Here is a 21,490-nt window from a genome sequence, read left to right as displayed (position 1 = left end):
GGAGGTTGCAGTGAGCTGAGATCCTGCCACTGCACTCCAGCCTGGGCAACAGAGTGAGACTTTGTGTCAAAAAAAAAAAAAAAAAAAAGAAGTATGAATTTTGGAGTACAGGAAGTACTTGGCAACAAAGTCTTTTAAAAGCCAGTAAAGAAAAGATAATATGAATATTGATATAAATCTCATGTTGTATGTATATGTATATAATTTTTAAAAATAAATGTTTCAATAGCTTGTGGCTGGTGTTAAAAACAAGAAAATGACCTAAATGTCCCTAGAATGTTCTAATTGGAAGTGACCTTAGAGATTATTGGGTGCAACCCCCTAACTTTACATGTGAGGAATATGAAACCCAGAGAATAAGAGCATCCTGATCCAAGCTGGCTCACCTAATTAGCAATATCACATGTAGTAATTCTTGAATTCCTGTTTTCCAATTTAACATTTTTTTTTTCTGTAGTATCACACTGGGTGCTGTAAAGATGTCAGTTTTAAGCAATTATATAAGAACCAGAAGGCTAACAATCTATGGTATTTTAAATTTCCTTATTGTCTAACAAGTTGCAGTAAAAAGACAGAAAGAAGTGGCCAGAAGAACTGGTCAATAGTTTAACTGATTCCAAAAATTTTTTTACCTCAGAAGGAACTCAAAATTCAAATATATGCTTCAGAATTTCATAAGGAAGAAGTAGAGTATGCATTTAAATACCAAATGACCAAACATTTGATCAATTAATAAATAAGTAGGTGCATTTATTGCCATGTCTTTTAGACTTCGATACGTGATGCAATTGGCATGCGAAGAAATAACGTGCAGATAGGATTGTCTAAAATCACAAGCACAGAGCAGCAAGATGCGCCTCAGAGCTTCACGCTGCAGTATCCTAACAGGTTGGAACTGTGACACTGGATCTGATCTTGTTAACAAGAATAAGACAGGAAGCTGCACTACAATCAAGCATTTAGAGAAGCAGGATTCAGATAAAAGGCAAATCACAGTTGATGCAGTGGTAGCCATGTGTACTGACTATAGCAAAAGAAAACAGACAAAATACAATAAGTAGCTCCTCACAAAAAGAAAAAACCCAAAGACAAAAGTCTTCATTTCAATTAAGCACTACAAAATATAAACAGTAACAAACTACTTAAAATTGTGAATGTGGGAGGATTGGTTTAGTAGAGTTATAACCATTTTTTTTGAATATCATCTATTAATAATTAATTCATTAAAGTTCATCTCAGATTGCTTATTTGGTTACCACTAATCAATCAACAATTATGCATTAAGAACTCAGGGTTTGCTTTAGAAAGGTTGGGGGAATAAAACTGCTTCACATGCTGAGCATCCAATAATTTCAGATATTTAAAAAAAATTTAAGTTTCCTCTTAATCCATCTGCAAACAGCAATAGTTAATTAATAAGCAATACAGTTGTGTAACGACAAATCACTCAAAAATCCAGGTGTATCAGGTGTATCTCCCTAGCAAGAACAAGTTGCTTCACATCTCTTCCCCTAAAATCATTTCCCTGTAAAACAGAATTAATAATAGTGTCTTCCTGATAAGATTGTTTTGAGCATTAAATCTCTGATGCATGTGTCTGGTATATGATTGTCAATACGCTAAAATTTCAGAGCCTTTGTAATGTATGCAACAAAAGTTAATAAATAATAAATCAGCTTATTAACTAAATTCCTGCTAAACTGACAAATTATTTGAGTCAATTATGTTCATATAACAGCCTCATTTTGCCACTTTCTCAGTAAAATTTATTAGCACTAAGTATTGCCTCATCCTCAGGAGGAGGAAATAAAAGGCATCCAAATAGGAAGAGAGGAAGTCAAATTATCCCTGTTGGCAGACAAGTTGTTTCTTTATCTAGAAAACCCCATAGTCTCTGCCCAAAAGCTCCTTGATCTGATAAACAACTTCAGCAAAGTTGTAGGATACAAAATCAATGTATAAAAATGAGTAGCATTCCCATAAACCAACAACATCCAAGCAGAGAGCCAAATCAGGAGTGCATTCCCATTCACAATTGCCACAAAAAGAATAAAATACTTAGGAATAACAGTTAAGCAGGGAGGTGAAAGCTCTCTAAAATGATAATGACAAAACATCCCTCAAAGAAATCGTGGATGACACGTAACAAATTGAAAAACTTTCCATGCTCATGGATAGGAAGAATCCATAACATTAAAATGGCCATACTGTTCAAATGCAAGTTATACATTCCATGTTATTCCTTGTCAAACTACCAATGACATTCTTCACAGAATTAGAAAAAAAAAAAAACTACTTAAAAATTCATATGAAATAAAAAAAGAGCTTGAACAGCCAATAGCCAATACAATCTTAAGCAAAAATAACAAAGCTGGAGGCATCACATTACCTGACTTCAAACTATAGTACAAGGCTACAGTAAACAAAACAAGGTACTGGTACAAAAAAAGACACACAGACCAATGGAACAGAATAGAGAGCCTAGAAATAATGCAGCACACCTATAACTATTTGATCTCCAACAAAGCTGACAATAACAAGCAATGAGGAAAGGACTCCCTGTTCAATAAATGGTGCCAGGATAACTGGCTAGCTATACACAGAAGATTGAAACTGAACCCCTTCTTTACACCATATACAAAAATCAACTCAAGACGGATTAAAGGCTTAAGTGTAAAACCCCAAACTATAAAACCCCTGAAAGATAACATAGGAAATACCATTCTTGACACAGGACCTGGCAAAGATTTCATGACAAACATGCCAAAAGCAATCGCAACAAAAATAAAAATGGAAAAATGGTATCTAATTAAACTAAAGAGCTTCTACACAGCAAAAGAAACTATCAACGGAATAAACAGCCTACAGAATGGGAGAAAATATTTACAAACTACGTATTCCACAAAGGTCTAATATCTAGAATCTGTAAGGAACTTAAATTTATGAGCAAAAAACAACCCTATTACAAAGTGGGTGAAGGACATAAACAGATGCTTTTCAAAGAAAGATACACAAGTGGCCAATAAGTATATGAAAAATGTCCATTATCACTAATATTAGAGAAATGCAAATCAAAACCACCAGATACCATCTCACGCCAGTTAAAATGTCTATTATTAAAAACTCAAAAAATAATGAATGTTGGTAAGGTTGCAAAGAAATAGAAACAATTATACACTGCTGGTGGGAGTGCAAATTAATTCAACCGTTGTGGAAAACAGTGTGGCAATTCCTCAAAGACCTAAAAACAGAAATCATTTGACCCAGTAATCCCATTACTGGGTATTTACCCAAGGAATATAAATCGTTCTACCATAAAGACACACATGTGTATATTCACTGCAGCACTACTCACAACAGCAAAAACAAGGAATCAACCTAAGTGTCCATCAATGGTAGCCTGGATAAAGAAAATGTGGTATATATACACTATGGAATACTATGCAGACATAAAAAAGAATGAGATCACGTCCTTTGCAGCAACATAGATTGAGCTGGAGGCCATTATCTGAAGCAAACTAATACAGAAACAGGAAACCACATACCACATGTTCTCACTTGTAAGTGGGGGCTAAATGATGAGACCTCATGGACACAAAGAGGGAAACAGCAGATGTTAGGGCCTATTTGAGGGTGGTTGGTGGGAGGGGGGAGAGGATCAGAAAAAAATACCTATTGGGTATTGTGCTTATTACCTGGGTGATGAAATAATCTCTACACCAAACCCCAATGGTATAAAGTTTACCTATATAAAAACCTGCACATGTACCCCTGAACCTAAAATGTAAGTTAAAAAAATATATCACCTCATCCTCACCAGGGAAAAGAGGAAAAAGTCATTTTATTCTTTAGGTGGGTTCAATGACAGGTTTGTATCTTCAATGTACATTTGATGCTGTCACTTTTTCTCTACATCTATAATTTACCAAATTCATTAATTCACAGTCATGTTGAAATTCTGAACAACCACATTGAAGTAAGATTTATAACTTTAATATCTTTTTCATGTACCAACAGCGGAGCCCATGCATCTGATCATCCTTTACTCTAGAACTTAAGAGGATTATGCAAAAAACTTTTATGAAAGCACACTTCATAAACAAAGTTTCCTTTCTACTTCAACCAAAATATTGTACAGCTTATGAGAAAACTTGCAATAATAAATTGTAAAATGTTTTACAGACACTAATATTTGTAAATCTTTATGAGAAATTTTTAGGGGATTGATAACGTTTGTTATTCTTGATAGTTGCAACAACAACAAACACTCAGGAGGCATTTGCTTATGTGCCAGATATTCCCCTAACTCTTTGAGGTAAGTGCCGTTTTAAAGATGAGGAAATTGAGGTACAGTGATATAACCAGGCAATCTGACTTTAGGGTCCAACTTCTTATCCACTATTCTAAACATGGATGTTGTAGCCTTTATAAACATTACATTAATCAAATACAGCATATCTATACTCTAGTAAAATGTTCCAAACCCTAAGCCAAAATCTCTGTTTTAAAATTTTTACAACTTTTTGGCCATGGAAACACAAACAAACAAAAAAATACACTTGGAGAATTAGAATGTATTACATAAAGACACCAACTAGTCATTCCTACCTCAAGTCTGTCTGTTCGCATTAATTTCTGTGCAGCAGCTGCAGCAGCTGCAGGTACAGGGACACCCGGATTCCCTGTAACCAACATTGGTGCAGTCGGCAAGATCTCTGCTGGGACCAGGCTTGGAGAAACAGGTCCCAGATAGGGATTAAAGGCTGCTGATGCATTGGTGGCTAAGCTTGGTGCAACTGAAAACATTGGCTGAAAAATAAAATAAAAGCAAAATTTAACAAGCAGGTCTCAGCTCAAAGTTGATTATTCTTAATTATACATTTGTCCTCCATCCATCTATCAACTCTTCCTTCCTTCCCTTCTTCCCTTTAATCCTGTGTTCATTTACCATTTGTCCTCCATCCATCTATCCATTCTTCCTCCCTTGCCTTCTTCCCTTTAATCCTGTGTTCATTTACTATCATTTAGGGTAAGGCTGTTTTATTAAATAAGCACTCATCAAATCAATGTTTTTCTAAAATATAACAGGTAAAATATCCATTAAATTATTCACTGGAATTTTGAACCTGGGGGGTCTATAATACTTGTAATTTTTTTTTTTTTGAAAAATAGATAAACTAGGCAGAAACTCCTTGTGGTCACCTAATCTTCATCTTTGCCCTGACTTAATTCTAGATATTTGTCTAAGAAATACATTTTGTAATTGCTATGTCAGATGTACTTGAAAGACCTGTTTACCACTGTTAATAGGTTGCAAGTGTCCTATGATCTGGAATAAATACAGTAGAACTCCCAGGGGATAAAAGAGTTTCACAGTCAATGTAAGCTGTAAATAAATCTCATGGGTTTGGGAAAGGTGATGATGACACCTTGTCTTCTGAGCACATAAGATAAAGTGTTTGGTATACTTACTTGATGGTGATTTTTCTGGGGGAAATTATAAATGTTCCACTAGTCTATCATACCTTACTAAGGGAAAACACGTCTAAAATGTGAAGTCTGAAGTAGAACTGCTACTAAGGAAATGCTACATGATTAGTCAAGGAAATACATATGGCAGAACTGAATAAACTGCTACAAGACAGAATTTCTTCCAGAAATGCTTTCATGGATACACAAGGATTGTTTCTATTTGTTGATATGCAAACTTGCATATCATAAAATATATTTGTTCTTGAATAGCATTAATTTACCTGAAATCTAACAATTTGTTTTTCTAGTGTTTAAAGTATAACAGAACACAAACAATTTCATATCTTATGGATAGTACATTTTTAACTTCCTAACAGACTCTCAATTCTAGTTCTCGAAGTTTAATGCTTCATGTAATAATGCTTGTTTCTGAAACACAAAAGCTTGTAGGCAAAACGGATGCTGTTCTTTAAGGTAATTTTTTTTTTTTTTTTTTTTTTTTTGAGACGGAGCCTTGCTCTGTTGCCCCAGCTAGAGTGCAGTGGTGCAATCTTGGCTCACTGCAAGCTCCACCTCCCGGGTTCATGCCATTCTCCTGCCTCAGCCTCCCTAGTAGCTGGGACTACAGGTGCCTGCCACCATGCCTGGCTAATTTTTTGTATTTTTAGTAGAGACGGGGTTTCATCATGTTAGCCAGGATGGTCTCAATCTCCTGACCTCATGATCTGCCCACTTTGGCCTCCCAAAGTGCTGAGATTACAGGCCTGAGCCACCGAGCCCAGCCTCTTTAAGGTAATATTTAACAATTTATTTTCTTTACTCAGTAGTAATGAACAGAATTACAGAACATTTTTTAGAATAAAAGAGACATTATAATGTATTAATAACTAATTCTGCCATCTGATAGGAATAAGAAGTTACATGGTCCCTGAATATATGTAGCATTCAAGAGAGCTTTGTAGCAAAACATTTTGCAATATAAGGCATACATTACAAATGTAATTCTTATAGTACAAAAGAAATACGTTAAAAAGTAAAACATATCCTTTATTCACTCTGGCCCTGACTGATTCTATATTTAGAAAAATAAAATGAATTTCAAGTGTTCCCTTTTTCTTAGGGCAGTGGTTTTCAACCGAGTTGTTTTGCCTCTCAGGAGACACCTGGCAATGTCTAAAGACATTTTTGGTTATCACAGCTGGAGGGGAACTATTGCATATAACGGATGGAAGCCAGGGATGCTGCTAAGTGTTCTACAACATATAAGACAGCCCCTCGCAACAAAGAATTATCCAGCCCCGAAAGTCAATACTGTCAATGTTAAGAAGGCCTTTCTTAGGGAACTCTTCTGTTGACCTCAAAACTTGCTTGGGAAGCACTCTTTGCATTTAGCTATACATTTTTACTAACAAAAATATGAAAAACCAGAATATGCAATACCTAATGTGATTCACTGAGAAGAAACAATACAATATAGATTATACCATTTCAACTTAAAATCATTATGCCTCTGAACACGTTGGTTTGAATGCCACGTTTAGCTACTCTGCCAGGTCGATGGCTCTTGCCCGATAAAGTGGTCTCAAGTAGCACCTCTAATCCCCAACCCCTCCCAGCACAAAGCAGCAACCTGCAGACAACAAGAACTATCTGTGCATTCCAGATTTTAACAATCAACAAGCTGTCAGAAACTAGGGCCCAGGGCAGTCTCTGTCCACCAACACTTCCCGGAGCCACAGCTGACTTAATGCTGCGCCACTGTCCATTCTCTGTCCAGGTGGCAGCAGGACAAGGATCGATTGTATAGTGAATATATGTTGAACTTGGATTTCTATTCAAGGATATTCAGGTTAAACTTGTACTTTGTTATACATTGTCAGATTGCATATGAAAATCCAGCCAGACCAGCACCCTAATTTCTATATTAGTCATTTAAGAATTACAAGAAATTTAGCATAGAAGACTAAAAGAGTCTATGTCAGGGGACTAACAGACTAGTTTAGCAAATGGACAACAGAAGCTACTCATTATCATTCCTCTTTGCATTCTTTTACTATGAATAAACATGTATTTCCAGATAGTGCATTTTTAATGTATACTTCAGAAAGTTACTGAGATGTTTATGTTACTGTACATAATCTACTATAATTATTTAAAAGCAAAGGACAAATTTAAAAATGTTTTTGGAAGAAAAAGCATTTTTATTTTAATAAAATGAGACCAGAGGCTAATAAAACTCAGCTCTCTTAAATCTCATCAAATAAAATACACTGGAAATCTAAAAATGCATATAATGCAGCTGTTGCACACTACAGGCAGAATCATACTTTTATTATGTAAAAATACTGCTTTAATAACTGGCAATAATCTTTCCTGAGTTGTTTCTATAGAGTCAGCAAGAGAATTGATCTTTTGCTTTAATTCAGCAGAGCAAATTCAAATCTGTACAATTTTAGGGCACTGTCCCCAAGTAAAGTCTGTAGGAGCTTTTAAAAATGTGAAACATCAACTATTCAGCAAGCATTATCTCAAATTGTTCCCTCTTTCGATAAGCAGAGCTATTTGCTGAATAGGCAGACAATCAATAACTAGCTTTATACTTTGAAACTTGATTCCAAAAGACAGACAGACAGACAGACAGACACACACACACACACACACACACACACACACAACATTCTTTCATTTATTTTAAATTTTTGTAAGTTTGTTACATCACTTTAGTCATACTGTTTTTTCAAAGAGTGCCATGTTGAAGATAGGTCACTGCTAGCCCCATCAGAGAGTGCCCTAATCAGATTAGGAAAGCACTTGACCTGCACTACTGCCAGTTTTCTATTCCAAAAGCTATCCTACAGGAGGTTCAGCAGAATCTCAAAGACAGGTATTAATGCAATGTTGTTATCAAGTGGCATCCTGTTCTCTCTCTGAAGGATAACATATAACTATGTAATTGGTATATTTGATACTGACTATATTCTTGTGATAATGATTTGTAGGTATCTCTGTTCCTGGAAGACATAAGAAAGTTTGGTTTATAATTGCCTTTTGCCAACGAACACCCTCACCAGAGAAAAACAAAGTACAAACTTACTAATTCTGGTGCTGCTTATGGGTTAATCACTTGTTTGTTTTAAATTGGACATTGATTCCATTAAGGTAATCACACTTCATTATAAATCAAAGTGTTAATGTCATATTGTGACCCTAGTTAGCTATGCAAACATGATTATTAGTAGTAATTCCCTATTTACTGTGTGTCAGCATCATGCTGAGTGCTTTATCTGTGCTATTTATTGTATTTAATCCTTACAACAGTAGAGTATAAATTCCCTTGGTAATTTTTTTTTCTGTTGTGTTTTTTGAGGGGTAGAGATCAGGAGAGATCTGTTTAGTTCCCTATGGTCTATATAGATTATGTGTCTATAGACACAAATGAGTGAATCGAAGGCCTAGGATGTGACCACAGGTGTGTCTGATTCCAAGTGGTTCTCACAAAGTGGTTTTCACACAATGAACCAGGTGTCCATTAAAATCACCCAAAGGACTTTTAAACCGTGAATGCCCTGGCCACTCCTCACTCGTCAGAATCTCTGGTAAGTGGCAGTATTTTTTTAGAGCTCCTAGGTGATTTTAGTTCCATACACTATGTCGTTTTCTACAGATATAGGTACACTTTTCTGATTGTACGTAAGGTCTCTAAGGATACATGTTCCCTTATGGCTCTTTTCTTTTAAACATGGTTTATCCTCCACACTGAATGCTACCCATGCCTAGCCAATCTGTTTAATTCCTAATTGTGCTTCAAGAATTAGGACTCTTCGGGTAAGTTTCTCTTGATCCATCCACATCTCTAACTATGAAGGGGTTTTTCTTACCTTCTGTTCCCATGAACTCCTAATTACTCGAACGCAGCATAAACCACTGCATGGGTTTACCTGAATATCTCCTCTAGTCTGACAAGACTGGATGCTCTTAGAGGGCAGACTTTTGCCTTATGTCTTGTTCATGTTATTTATGTGCTGCGTTTAGCATCTATACAGATCCTCTACAAACATTTACTTAACATATATACTAATGGATTTGCTAACTGCTTTTCTCTGTCATAGAAAGAAGCAAACACATTAAATATTCTTTAGAATATATACTTGAATGTGAAATAAAAGTGATTGTTATTTTCTTTCTTTACCTCAAAATTTAATAATTACTATCTCTAATATACCTATTCAAAGTTTATTCTTTTTGTTTTGCAATTTTTTTATATTAAGCTTTCTAAGTTTCAGTAATGTAGTTACCATGTTATAATGTTGCAAATATCACAGGGGCTGACATTTATCTTAAAACACCATGTGAACACTGTTTGTTTTGCAATGTTTGAGAATAAAAAAAAAAAGGAGGGAGTATATGTAACAGAAATATGTAATCAGTATACACTGAAATCCACAGAACACAAACTTTAAGTCATATTTTTCTACATTATATGTATGTATATAAAGCAATAAAATATAAAGTGCTTTTTTTAAAAAAACACACATAATCAAGGTATACAAAAGCATGTTTCTGGGTAGGCATAACCCTGTAACTAGTCTCAGTGAGCTATTCTGAATATAAACAGTGCCAAAAGCTAACAGAAGGTATCAACAAATTCATGTTATAAAGTTCTTTTTTTCTAAGAAAGCAGGGCCAGGCACAGTGGGTCTGGCCTATGATCCCAGCACTTTATGAGGCTGAGGCAGGAGAATCACTTGAGTCCAGGAGTGTGAGCTTACAGTATGCTATGACTGCACCACTGCATTCTAGGCTGGGTGACAAAGCCAGACCCTCTCTCTTAAAAAAAAAAAAAAAGATAGCAAATAACTGGAATAAAATAAGAGATACTGTTATAACTTTGCCTCTAGACTGACTTGTGACTGGATAAATCAATGAGTATCTCCTTCATTCTTAGTTTCACTTCATCCTTCAATCCAGTTTTACTGAAATAACAAACATTTAAATAAAGAACACTCTGGCCCTCCTAGTAGAAAGGTATCAACCAGGCATGGCCTAGTTCTTAAAATCCTGGGCCCATTCTCTCAGGCTGCTTGAGGATTCACAGGCTCCTTAATGGAAACAGGCAGTAAGAACAGCAGGATGGATGAAAGCCTACTCAGAGAAACTGACATGGAAACATTTTGCCAGAAACACTCTGAGATAAAGTGGCCTTATCTCAACCATTACCTGGATAAAATGGAAAGTAAAGAATCAAAGAACTATTTAAGAATTCTAGGTGTTCCTGGAAGCGTGACAAGTGATGACTTCAAAGCATTCTGCATCCAACTGGCAACAAATGCTTGGAACATGACATGACAGCAAAGTCTATCTAGGTGACAGAAGCCGCAAAGAAGCTCTCAAGACGTTAGCTAAAACCAGAAACTGAATTTCTCTATTCCTAGGCTATTTCAAAATTCATGAAATGCACAGGATTTCTACACAAATTATTTATCTTGAGACACCGAATTTGTGTACCCGAAGAATAGCTGCCATCAGAAATTATGGATAGCCACGACTACCTTTGGGATCACAGGTAAAGGCCATTACTAGAGAAATTCCAGAGATCATGCAAAGCTCTTTATAATCACTGCTTATGTAGAGCTCTTTGAGGGCAATGAAGAGAGCCTGGAAACAACAGAATTTCTGAAGGACACTTGGCTGGGATGAACTGAAGAAATCTATCAGCGGCCTCCAGGTTGTAAGCCACGATATACAGCCTATTTTTGGTAAAATTATGTAGGAATTTTTCATTACATAAAATCCGCACCAGACAGTATGTGACAAAGTAAAAATAATAAATCAGAAGAAGATTCCAGAAGTTTTATTTATGTTTTTGATTTTTTATTTTTATTAAAGTTCTGGGATACATATGCAGAACGTGCAGGTTACATGGGTATACATGTGACATGGTGGTTTGCTGCACTCATCAACCAGTCATCTACATTAGGTATTTCTCCTAATGCTATCCCCTACCTTACCCCCCCAACTCCCAACAGGCGTCAGTGTGTGATGTTCCCCTCCCTGTGCCCATATGTTCATTGTTCAACTCCCACCTATGAGTGAGAACATGCCGTGTTTGGTTTTCTGTTCCTGCGTTAGTTTGCTGAGAATGATGGTTTCCAGTTTCATCCATGTCCCTGCAAAGGATATGAACTCATTCTTTCTTATGGCTGCACAGTATTCCATGGTGTATTATGTGCCACATTTTCTTTATCCAGTCTATCATTGATGGGCATTTGGGTTTGTTCAAAGTCTTTGCTGTTGTGAATTGTGCTGCAATAAACATACGTGTGCATGTGTCTTTACAGCAGCATGATTTATAATCCTTTGAGTATATACCCAGTAATGGGATTGCTGGGTCAAATGGTATTTCTAGTTCTAGATCCTTGAGGAATCACCACACTGTCTTCCACAATGGTTGAACTAATTTACACACCCACCAACAGTGTAAAAGCATTCCTATTTCTCCACATCCTCATCAGCATCTGTTGTTTCCTGACTTTTTAGTGATCGTCATTCTAACTGGCATGAGATGCTATCTCATTGCGGTTTTGATTTGCATTTCTTTTTTTTTTTTCTTTTTGAGATGGAGCCTCTCTGTTACCCAGGCTGGAGTGCAGTGGTGCGATCTCGCGTCACTGCAACCTCCGCCTCCCAGGTTCAAGCAATTCTCTTGCCTCAGCCTCCTGAATAGCTGGGACTACAGGTGCGTGGCACCAAGCCTCGATAATTTTTTGTAATTTTAGTAGAGACAGGGTTTCACTGTGTTAGCCAGGATGGTCTCGATTTCGGTCACCTCGGCCTCCCAAAGTGCTGGGATTACAGGCATGAGTCACCACGCCCGGACCCTGATTTGCATTTCTCTAATGACCAGTGATGATGAGATTTTTCATACATTTGTTGGCCACATAAATGTCTTCTTTTGAGAAGTGTCTGTCCAAGTCTTTTGCCTACTTGTTGATGGTTTTTTTTCTTTTCTTGTAAATTTGTGTAACCTCTTTGTAAATTCTGGATATTAGCCCTTGGTCAGATGGAGAGATTGCAAAATTTTTCTCCCATTCTGTAGGTTGCCTGTTCACTCTGATGATAGTTTACTTTGCTGTGCAGAAGCTCTTTAGTTTAATTAGATCCCATTTGTCATTTTTGGCTTTTGTTGCCGTTGCTTTCGGTGTTTCAGTCGTCAAGTCTTTGCCCATGCCTATGTCCTGAATGCTATTGCCTTGGTCTTCTTGTTATGGTCTTGGGTCTTACGTTTAAGTCTTTAATTCATCTTGAGTTAATTTTTGTATAAGGTGCAAGGAAGGGGTCCAGTTTCAGTTTTCTGCATATGGCTAGCCAGTTTTCCCAACACCATGTATTAAATATAGAATCCTTTCCCCATTGCCTGTTTTTGTTAGGTTTGTCGAAGATCAGATGGTGGAAGATGTGTGGTGTGATTTCTAAGGCCTCAGTTCTGTTCCAATGGTCTATATATCTGTTTTGGTACTAGTACTATGCTGTTTTGGTTACTGTAGCCTTGTAGTATAGTTTGAAGTCAGGTAGTGCGATACCTCCAGCTTTGTTCTTTTTGCTTAGGATTGTCTTGGCTATACAGGCTCTTTTTTGGTTCTATATGAAATTTAAAGTAGTTTTTTTTTTTTTTTTCTAACTCTGTGTAGAAAGTCAATGGTAGCTTGATGGGAATACCACTGAATCTATAAATTATTTTGGACAGTATGTCCATTTTCGTGATATTGATTCTTTCTATGCATGTGCATGGAATGTTTTTCCATTTGCTTGGGTCCTCTCTTAGTTCCTTGAGCAGTGGTTTGTTGTTCTCCCTAAAGAGGTCCTTCATATCCCTTGCAAATTATATTCCTAGGTATTTTATTCTCTTTGTAGCAATTGTGAATGGGAGTTCACTCATGATTTGGCTCTCTGTCTATTATTGGTGTATAGGAATGCTTGTGATTTTTGCACATTAATTTTGTATCCTGAGACTTTGCTGAAATGGCTTATCAGCTCAAGGAGTTTGGGGGCTGAGACGATGGGATTTTATAAATATACAATCATGTCATCTGCAAACAGAGACAATTTGACTTCTTCTCTTCTTACCTGAATACCCTTTCTTTCTCTTGCCTCATTGCCCCAGTCAGAACTTCCAATACTATGTTAAATAGGAGTGGTGACAGAGGGCATCCTTATCTTGTGCCAGTTTTCAAAGGGAATGCTTCCACCTTTTGCCCATTCAATATGATATTGGCTATGGGTTTGTCATAAATAGCTCTTATTATTTTGAGATACATTCCATCAATACCTAGTTTATTATTTTTAGCATGAAGGGATGTTGAATTTTATTAAAGACCTTTCTGCATCTATTGAGATAAACATGTGGTTTTTGTCATTGGTTCTGTTTATGTGATGGATTATGTTTATTGGTTTGCGTATGTTGAACCAGCCTTGCATCCCAGGGATGAAACAGACTTGATCATGGTGGATAAGTTTTTTAATGTGCTCTAGATTCAGTTTGCTGGTATTTTATTGAGGATTTTCGCATCAATGTTCATCAGGGATATGGCCTGAAATTTTCTTTTTTTGTTGTGTCTCTGCCAGCTTTTGGCATCAGGATGATGCTGGCCTCGTGAAATGGGTGATGGAGGAGTCCCTCTTTTTCTATTGTTTGGAATAGTTTCAGAAGGAATGGTACCAGCTCCTCTTTATACCTCTGGTAGAATTTGGCTGTGAATCCGTCTGGTCCTGGGCTTTTTTTTGGTTGATAGGCTATTAATTACTGCCTCAATTTCAGCACTTGTTATTGGTCTACTCAGGGATTTGACTTCTTCCTGGTTTAGTCTTGGGAGGCTGTATGTGTCCAGGAATTTATCTATTTCTTCTAGATTTTCTAGTTTATTTGCATAGAAGTATTTATAGTATTCTCTGATGGCAGTTTTTATTTCTGTAGGATCAGTGGTGATATCCCCTTTGTCATTTATATTGTGTCTATTTGAGTCTTCTCTTTTCTTCTTTATTAGTCTGGTTAGTGGTCTATTTTGTGAATCTTTTCAAAAAACCAGCTCCTGGATTCATTGATTTTTTGAAGGGTTTTTTGTGTCTCTATTCTTCAGCCCTGCTCTGATCTTATTTCTTGTGTTCTGCTAGCTTTTGAATTTCTTTGCTCTCGCTTCTCTCATTCTTTTAATTGTGATGTTAGGGTGTTGATTTTATATCTTTCCTGCTTTCTCATGTGGGCATTCAGTGCTACAAATTTCCCTGTAAACACCGCTTCAGCTGCGTCCCAGAGATTCTGGTACATTGCGTCTTTGTTCTCATTGGTTTCAAAGAACTGATTTATTTCTGCCTTAATTTCATTATTTACCCAGTAGTCATTCAGGAGCAGGTTGTTCAGTTTCCATGTGGTTGTATGGTTTTGAGTGGGTTTCTTAATCCTCAGTTCTAATTTGATTGCACTGTGGTCTGAGAGACTGTTTATGATTTCTGTTCTTTTGCACCTTTTGAGGAGTGTTTTACTTCCAATTATGTGGTCAACTTTGGAGCAAGTGCTTTGTGGTGCTAAGAAGAATGTATACTCTGTTGATTTGGGGTGGAGAGTCCTATAGATGTCTATTAAGTCTGCTTGGTCCAGAGCTGAGTTCAATTCCTGAATATTCTTGTTAACTTTCTGCCTCATTGATCTGTCTAATATTGACAGTGGGGTGTTAGTCTCCCATTAGTATTGTGTGGCAGTCTGTCTCTTTGTAGGTCTGTAAGAACTTGCTTTATGAATTGGGTACTTCTGTACTGGGTGTATATATATGTTTAGGATAGTTAGCGCTTCTTGTTGCATTGATCCCTTTACTAGTGTGTACTGCTCTTCTTTCGTCTTTTTTTATCTTGGTTGGTTTAAAGTCTGTTTTATCAGAGACTAGGATTGCAATCCCTGCTTTTTTTTTTTGGCTTTCCATTTGCTTACTAAATATTTCTCCATGCTTTGTTTTGAGACTTTGTGTATCTGTACGTAAGGTGGGTCTCCTGAATACAGCACACTGATGGGTCTTGACTTTTCATCCAGTTTGCCAGTCTGTGTCTTTTAATTGAGGCATTTAGCCTGTTTACATTTAAGGTTAATATTGTCATGTGTGAATTTGATCCTGTCATTATGATGCTAGCTGGTTATTTTGCCCATTAGTTGATGCAGTTTCTTCATACGTCGATAGTGTTTACATTTTGGTAATTTTTTAGTGGTTGGTACCAGTTTTACCTTTCCATATTCAGTGCTTCCTTCAGGAGCTCTTGTAAGGCAAGCCTGGTGGTGACAAAATCCCTCAGCATTTACTTGTCTGTAAAGGATTTTATTTCTCCTTCAGTTATGAAGCTTAGTTTGGTTGGGTATCAAATTCTGGATTGAAAATTCTTTTCTTTAAGAATGTTGAATATTGGCCCCCACTCTCTTCTGGCTTGTAGGGTTTCTGAAGAGAAATCTGCTGTTAGTCTGATGGGCTTCCCTCTGTGGGTAACCTGACCTTTCTCTCTGGCTGCCCTTAACATTTTTTTCTTCATTTAAACCTTGGTGAATCTGACGATTATATGTCTTGGGGTTGCTCTTCTCGAGGAGTATATTTGTGTTGTTCTCCGTATTTCCTGAATGTGAATTTTCTGCACCCAGTTCGAACTTCTCAGTGGCTTTGTTTACACTGTTAGCGGAAAACCACGTACTCAAGCCTCAGTTGTGGCAAATGCCCTCCCCCTACCAAGCTCTGTAGTTCCAGGTTGACTTCAGACTGCTGTGCTGGCAGCGATAATTTGAAGCCAGTGGATCTTAGCTTGTTGGGCTCCATGGGGGTAGGATCCACTGAGCAAGACCACTCGACTCCCTGGCTTCAGCCACCTTTCCAGGGGAGTGAATGGTTCTGTCCTGTTGGCATTCCGGGCACCACTGGGGTATGAACAAAATCTCCTACAGGTAGCTCAGTGTCTGCCCCAACAGCCTGTCTTGCTAGGTTGGGGAAGTTCTCCTGGATAGTATCCTGAAGTGTGTTTTCCAACTTGGTTCCATTCTCCCCATCACTTTCAGGTACACCAATCAAACGTAGGTTTGGTCTTTTCACACAGTCCCATATTTCTTGGAGGCTTTGTTCGTTCCTTTGCATTCTTTTTTCTCTAATCTTGTCTTCACACTTTATTTCATTAAGTTGATTTTCAGTCTCTGATATCCTTTCTTCCACTTGATCGATTCAGCTACTGATACTTGTGTATGCTTCACGAAGTTCTCATGCTATGTTTTTCACCTCCATCAGCTCATTTATGCTCTTCTCTAAAGTGGTTATTCTAGTTAGCAGCTCCCGTAATCTTTTATCAAGGTTCTTAACTTCCTTGCATTGGGTTAAAACATGCCCCTTTAGCCCAGGGGAGTTTGTTAATACACACCTTCTGAAGCCTACTTCTGTCAATTCATCAAACTCATTTTCCGTCCAGTTTTGTTCCCTTGCTGGCAAGGAGTTGTGATACTTTGGAGGAGAAGAGGCAAACCATTTTTTGGAATTTTCAGCCTTTTTGAGCTGGATTTTCCTCATCTTTGTGGATTTACCTACCTTTGGTCTTTGATGTTGGCGACCTTTGAATGGGTATTTTGCGTGGATGTCCTTTTAGTTGATGTTGATGCTATTGCTTTCTATTTGTTAGTTTTCCTTCTAACAGTTAGTACCCTCTGCTGCAGGTCTACTGGAGTTTGCTGGAGGTCCACTCCAGACCCTGTCTGCCTGAGTAGCACTAGCAGAGGCTGCAGAACAGCAAAGATTGCTGCCTGTTCCTTCCTCTGGAAGCTTCATCCCAGAGGGGCACCCACCAGATGCCAGCTGGAGCTGTCCTATATGAAGTGTCTTTCGATCCCTGCTGGGAGGTGTCTCCCAGTCAGGAGGCACAGGGATCAGGGGCCCACTCGAGGAGGCAGTCTGTCCCTTAGCAGAGTTCAAGCACTGTGCTAGGAGATCTGCTGCCCTCTTCAGAGCTGTCAGGCAGAAAGTTTAAGTCTGCTGAAGCTGTGCCCACAGCTGCCCCTTCCCCCAGGTGCTCTGTCCCAGAGAGATGGGAGTTTTATTTACAAGCAGCTGACTAGGGCTGCTGCCTTTCTTTCAGCGATGCCCTGCCCAGAGAGAAAGAATCTACAGAGGCAGTCTGGCTACAGTGGCTTTGCTGTGCTGAGGTGGTTTCTACACCCTGTTCAAACTTCCTGGCGGCTCTGTTTACACTGTGAGGGGAAACCACCTACTAAAGCCTCAATTATGGTGGATGTCCCTCCCCCTACCAAGCTTGATAGTCCCAGGTCGACTTCACACTGCTGTGCTAGCAGTGAGAATTTCAAGCCAGCAGGATCTTAAGCTTGTTTCGCTCCATGGGGGTGGGATCCGCTGAACAAGACCACTTGGCTCCCTGACTTTAGCCCTCTTTCCAGGGGAGTGAACAGTTCTGTCTCGCTGGCATTCCAGGAGTCACTAGGGTATGAAACAAACAAACAAACAAACAAACAAACAAACAAACTCCTGCAGCTAGCTCAGTGTCTGCCCAAATGGCTGCCCAGTTTTGTGTTTGAAAGCCAGGGTCCTGGTGGTGTAGGCACTTGAGGGAATCTCCTAGTCTGCGGTTTGCGAAGACCGTGGGAAAAGCGTAGTATCTGGGCTGGATAGCTCCATCCCTCACAGCAGGGTCCCTCACGGCTTTCCTTGGCTAGGGAAGGGAATTCCCTGACCCCTTGCACTTCTCGGGTGGGGCAACACCCTACCGTGCTTCTGCTTAGCCTCTGTGGGCTGCACCAACTGTTTAACCAGTCCCAATGAGATGAACTGGGTACCTCAGTTGGAAATTCAGAAATCACCCGCCTTCTGCATTGATCTTGCTGGGAGCTGTAGAGCAGAGTTGCTCCTATTTGGCCACCTTGCTCAGGTAATTCCAGAAGTTTTATTTTTTAAAATTTCAATAATTAAACACTATAGACCTTCCATTTGTCATCAAAGAACATATGATTTTTAAAAAAGATCATTTTACATTGTATTAGTGGTTTAGAAATGACAGCAGAATGTCAATTATTCTATAATTTATAATATTAGATTTATTAATCTGTGTGGACACAGATTAAATCATTCATTTTCTACTACTTATTTTCTCATCTTATGAAATGAGATTATGTTTACATTATAAGATTGTTAAAACCTGTAGATAATGTATTTCAAACTGTTCACTATTTGTTGAAGATGGTCAGAGATCTCGCTCTTTTTTTTTTTTTTTATTAGAGACAGGGTCTTATTCTGCCACCCACGCTGGAGCGCAGTGGTGCAATCATAACTCACTGAAGCCTCAACCTGGGCTCAAGTGATTCTCGGGCCTTAGCTTCCTGAGTAGCATGAGTAGCATGTACCACCACTCCCAGCTATTTCTTCTTTTCTTTTTTTTTTTTTTTTGGTAGAGTTGGGGTCTTGCTATGTTGCCCAGGTTGGTCTTGAACTGTTGGCCTCAAGTGATCCTCCTGCCTCAGCCTCCCAAAGTGCTGGGATTATAGGTGTGAGCCACCACATCCAGCTAGGTTAGAGATCTAATCAATCAACCAAGGACGCTGAGTTGGCTAATGGTGTGTCTCCAATTAGTGCTACCACATCATGAATACCAAAAGCAGAACAGGGTGGTTAAAATCCTGGCCTTGCTACTCACTAGCTGTGTAACCTGAGCAAATTTCTTAACCCTTCTGAACTTCTCAGTCTATCTCTAAATTTAGGGTAACATTACTACTTTAAAGGATGGTATGTAAGGATTTAATATATAAAAAGTGCCAAGTACTGTAAAAGTCCCTAACGTATTGTATTTGTCTCAAACATTTTAAGTCCGGTTTCTGATTCTTGGCTTGGTACATTTCAATAAAAGCTCACAAAGCCTATGAAAATGGGAAACCTTCCTATAGACACCTGCATTCCCTTAGTGTCATGCTCTGAAGATATTAAATGTATAGACCTTGTCTCTCACAATTTATGAGAAAATGAAAACCCAAACTTGGTTGCATAATAACCCAAGTTTAGTGGCATATTTCTTGTAGCCATCAAGCCTCTAGCTGCCTTTGCTAATAGTCTGCTAATACGTGTCCACTTCTATTCCCCATTCTATGTTGCAGCCTCTGTAACTGGGCTTGTGTTCTGGGTGCTGGTTATGCTTCCTTTGAACTACGGAGCAGGTAAACAACCATGAATCTCTGCCTGTTTTTCTGGTGTTTGAGAAACTCCTACCTTCATCTGTTCTTTCACTCATCAAGTAATTATTGATCTCTGCTATATGCCAGGCACAATACTAGATGCTTCTAAGTTTGCTTAGGCCTTGCTGTCTCCCTCTCTCCCTCCTGTTCCTCCTAGGTTTGGGAGCTAAACTGACTGACCCTAGAGAAGTCAGATGCTGTCACCCACTTGACTAAAAGTCTTGTCACTGCTCAGATACTCTGAATACTCCTGATGGTATGGAAGTGCTCATAGTATTATCTTCTTTGATATGACCACTACCTGGGTTGGATCCAAGTTAATGCCATGTTTTCAAACACTCATCTGTAGTAGTGGCCATTCTCTTTGAGCGGCAACCCTTTTCCACATTAATCACCTGGCTTCTTCTAGTCCTGTTAATATCCCTATTTGTAAGGCCCACATTAAACTCCCAGTAAGTAGCTGATTATGACCATTCCATTCATTTCTGAATCTCCATGTCATTACCCTCATCAAAACAGGGCTGACTACAAAAAGGATAAAAAAGTCTCAGGTGGGGTTCTGAAGGCAAATTTCCTGTACTAAAGCTTTCTCTACAGTCATTAAAGTCCCAAATGCCTTAAAATTGAATAATTAAAATGATTTCTGTACTTATTACAAAGTCATCTCTGAATCAAGTGTATTTTTAGACAATGATCTCAGGATACCTTTAGCAGAAGGGTAATTCCACATTCAAATGTAGTCATATGAGGAAAAATTAACATAAAGCCTGAATGTGCTCACAACTAATAAAAATAATTTGTCTAAGCAGAGAATTTTCTAACAAAACTATCAGAAAATATGATGATTGTTCTGATGGTTTCAGAAATCTGTGATTTAGAGATTTCATACACAATATATTTGTTAGTAGTATTTCAAAGAGCATAAATATTGTTTACAGTTTTTCCCAGGACTGCACATATGACACCCTAGAATGGCCTTCAGAGTCAGACACAAGGACTAGGTCAGTTAATGTGGTGACCAGTGTTCTCCTCTTCCATCTGAGAACCACACTTGCTGATCTCAAAGGTGCTCCCGGTCAACAGAGAGGGTACAGCCTGGTGATAGGCATGCTTTAAATGTTTAAGTAGAACAAAGTATCTTCACATCAAGGATAGGCCTTAGAGCAACTAAGGTGGTAGCCACCCCAAAGACTTATCAGATCTTTGAAACTGTATGTGAGAGCCAAGTGCAAATGAGACTTTTGTCGTACATGTTGTCAGAGAATGGTGATAGCTATTTTTTTTTAACCAAGTGGAAATCTTCATGCTATCCCAATACAAGCATGTGAAATTAGTAGATGTCACAAAAAATAACTTTAAGTTATCTCATTTTTAACTGAGCCCTCAATAATGGGGGGAAAAAACAGATCAGGTTAAAACAGACACATAATTACTTATATTCTCTCACTTCAACTGTATAGAACTGATCATTGCTATCACTGCCCATGTAATATGGAGATCCTCCCACCTTGAAATGCAATCCCCTACTCTTTTGGAATAATTGGTGCATTGAGTTCTAAAAGAGAATAATAATTACATTGAGTTCAGGTTTTAGAATGCACTTAGAAAAAAATTAGCACCATGCTACAGTTAGCATCCCAGAAAAACATGGGTCTTCACGTTCCCATGACCCCATAATACTGCATATAAGCTAGTGACATAAATTACTAGCAGATATATTCTGATCATTGCAAATTTCAACACGCATTTAAATTTAAATGTAGAATTACTATGTCACAA

The 21,490-nt window shown here is 38.2% G+C and overlaps 1 protein-coding gene across 50 annotated transcripts in view; it reads right to left on the bottom strand.

Moving 5' to 3' along the window:
* MBNL1 (muscleblind like splicing regulator 1) overlaps nt 1-21,490 on the bottom strand; it is a 222,522-nt gene that overhangs the window by 27,664 nt on the left and 173,368 nt on the right. For 46 of the 50 annotated variants that reach the window (XR_001488518.3, XR_012430804.1, XR_012430805.1 and 43 more), the window contains one exon: nt 4,609-4,809. The exons of the other annotated variants lie outside the window; for them this stretch is intronic. Coding sequence is in view for 42 of the 46 variants with exons in the window: in XM_005546132.4 (XP_005546189.1) it covers nt 4,609-4,809 (201 nt within the window). In the remaining 4 variants the exon portion in view is untranslated. The remainder of the gene's footprint in view (nt 1-4,608; nt 4,810-21,490) is intronic. 50 annotated transcript variants of the gene reach the window in all.

Source organism: Macaca fascicularis, chromosome 2 (assembly GCF_037993035.2).
Source record: "Macaca fascicularis isolate 582-1 chromosome 2, T2T-MFA8v1.1".
Lineage (NCBI taxonomy): Eukaryota > Metazoa > Chordata > Mammalia > Primates > Cercopithecidae > Macaca > Macaca fascicularis.
The sequence above is the reverse complement of the archived record's forward strand: the minus strand, read 5'-3'. Positions and strand labels throughout refer to the sequence as shown.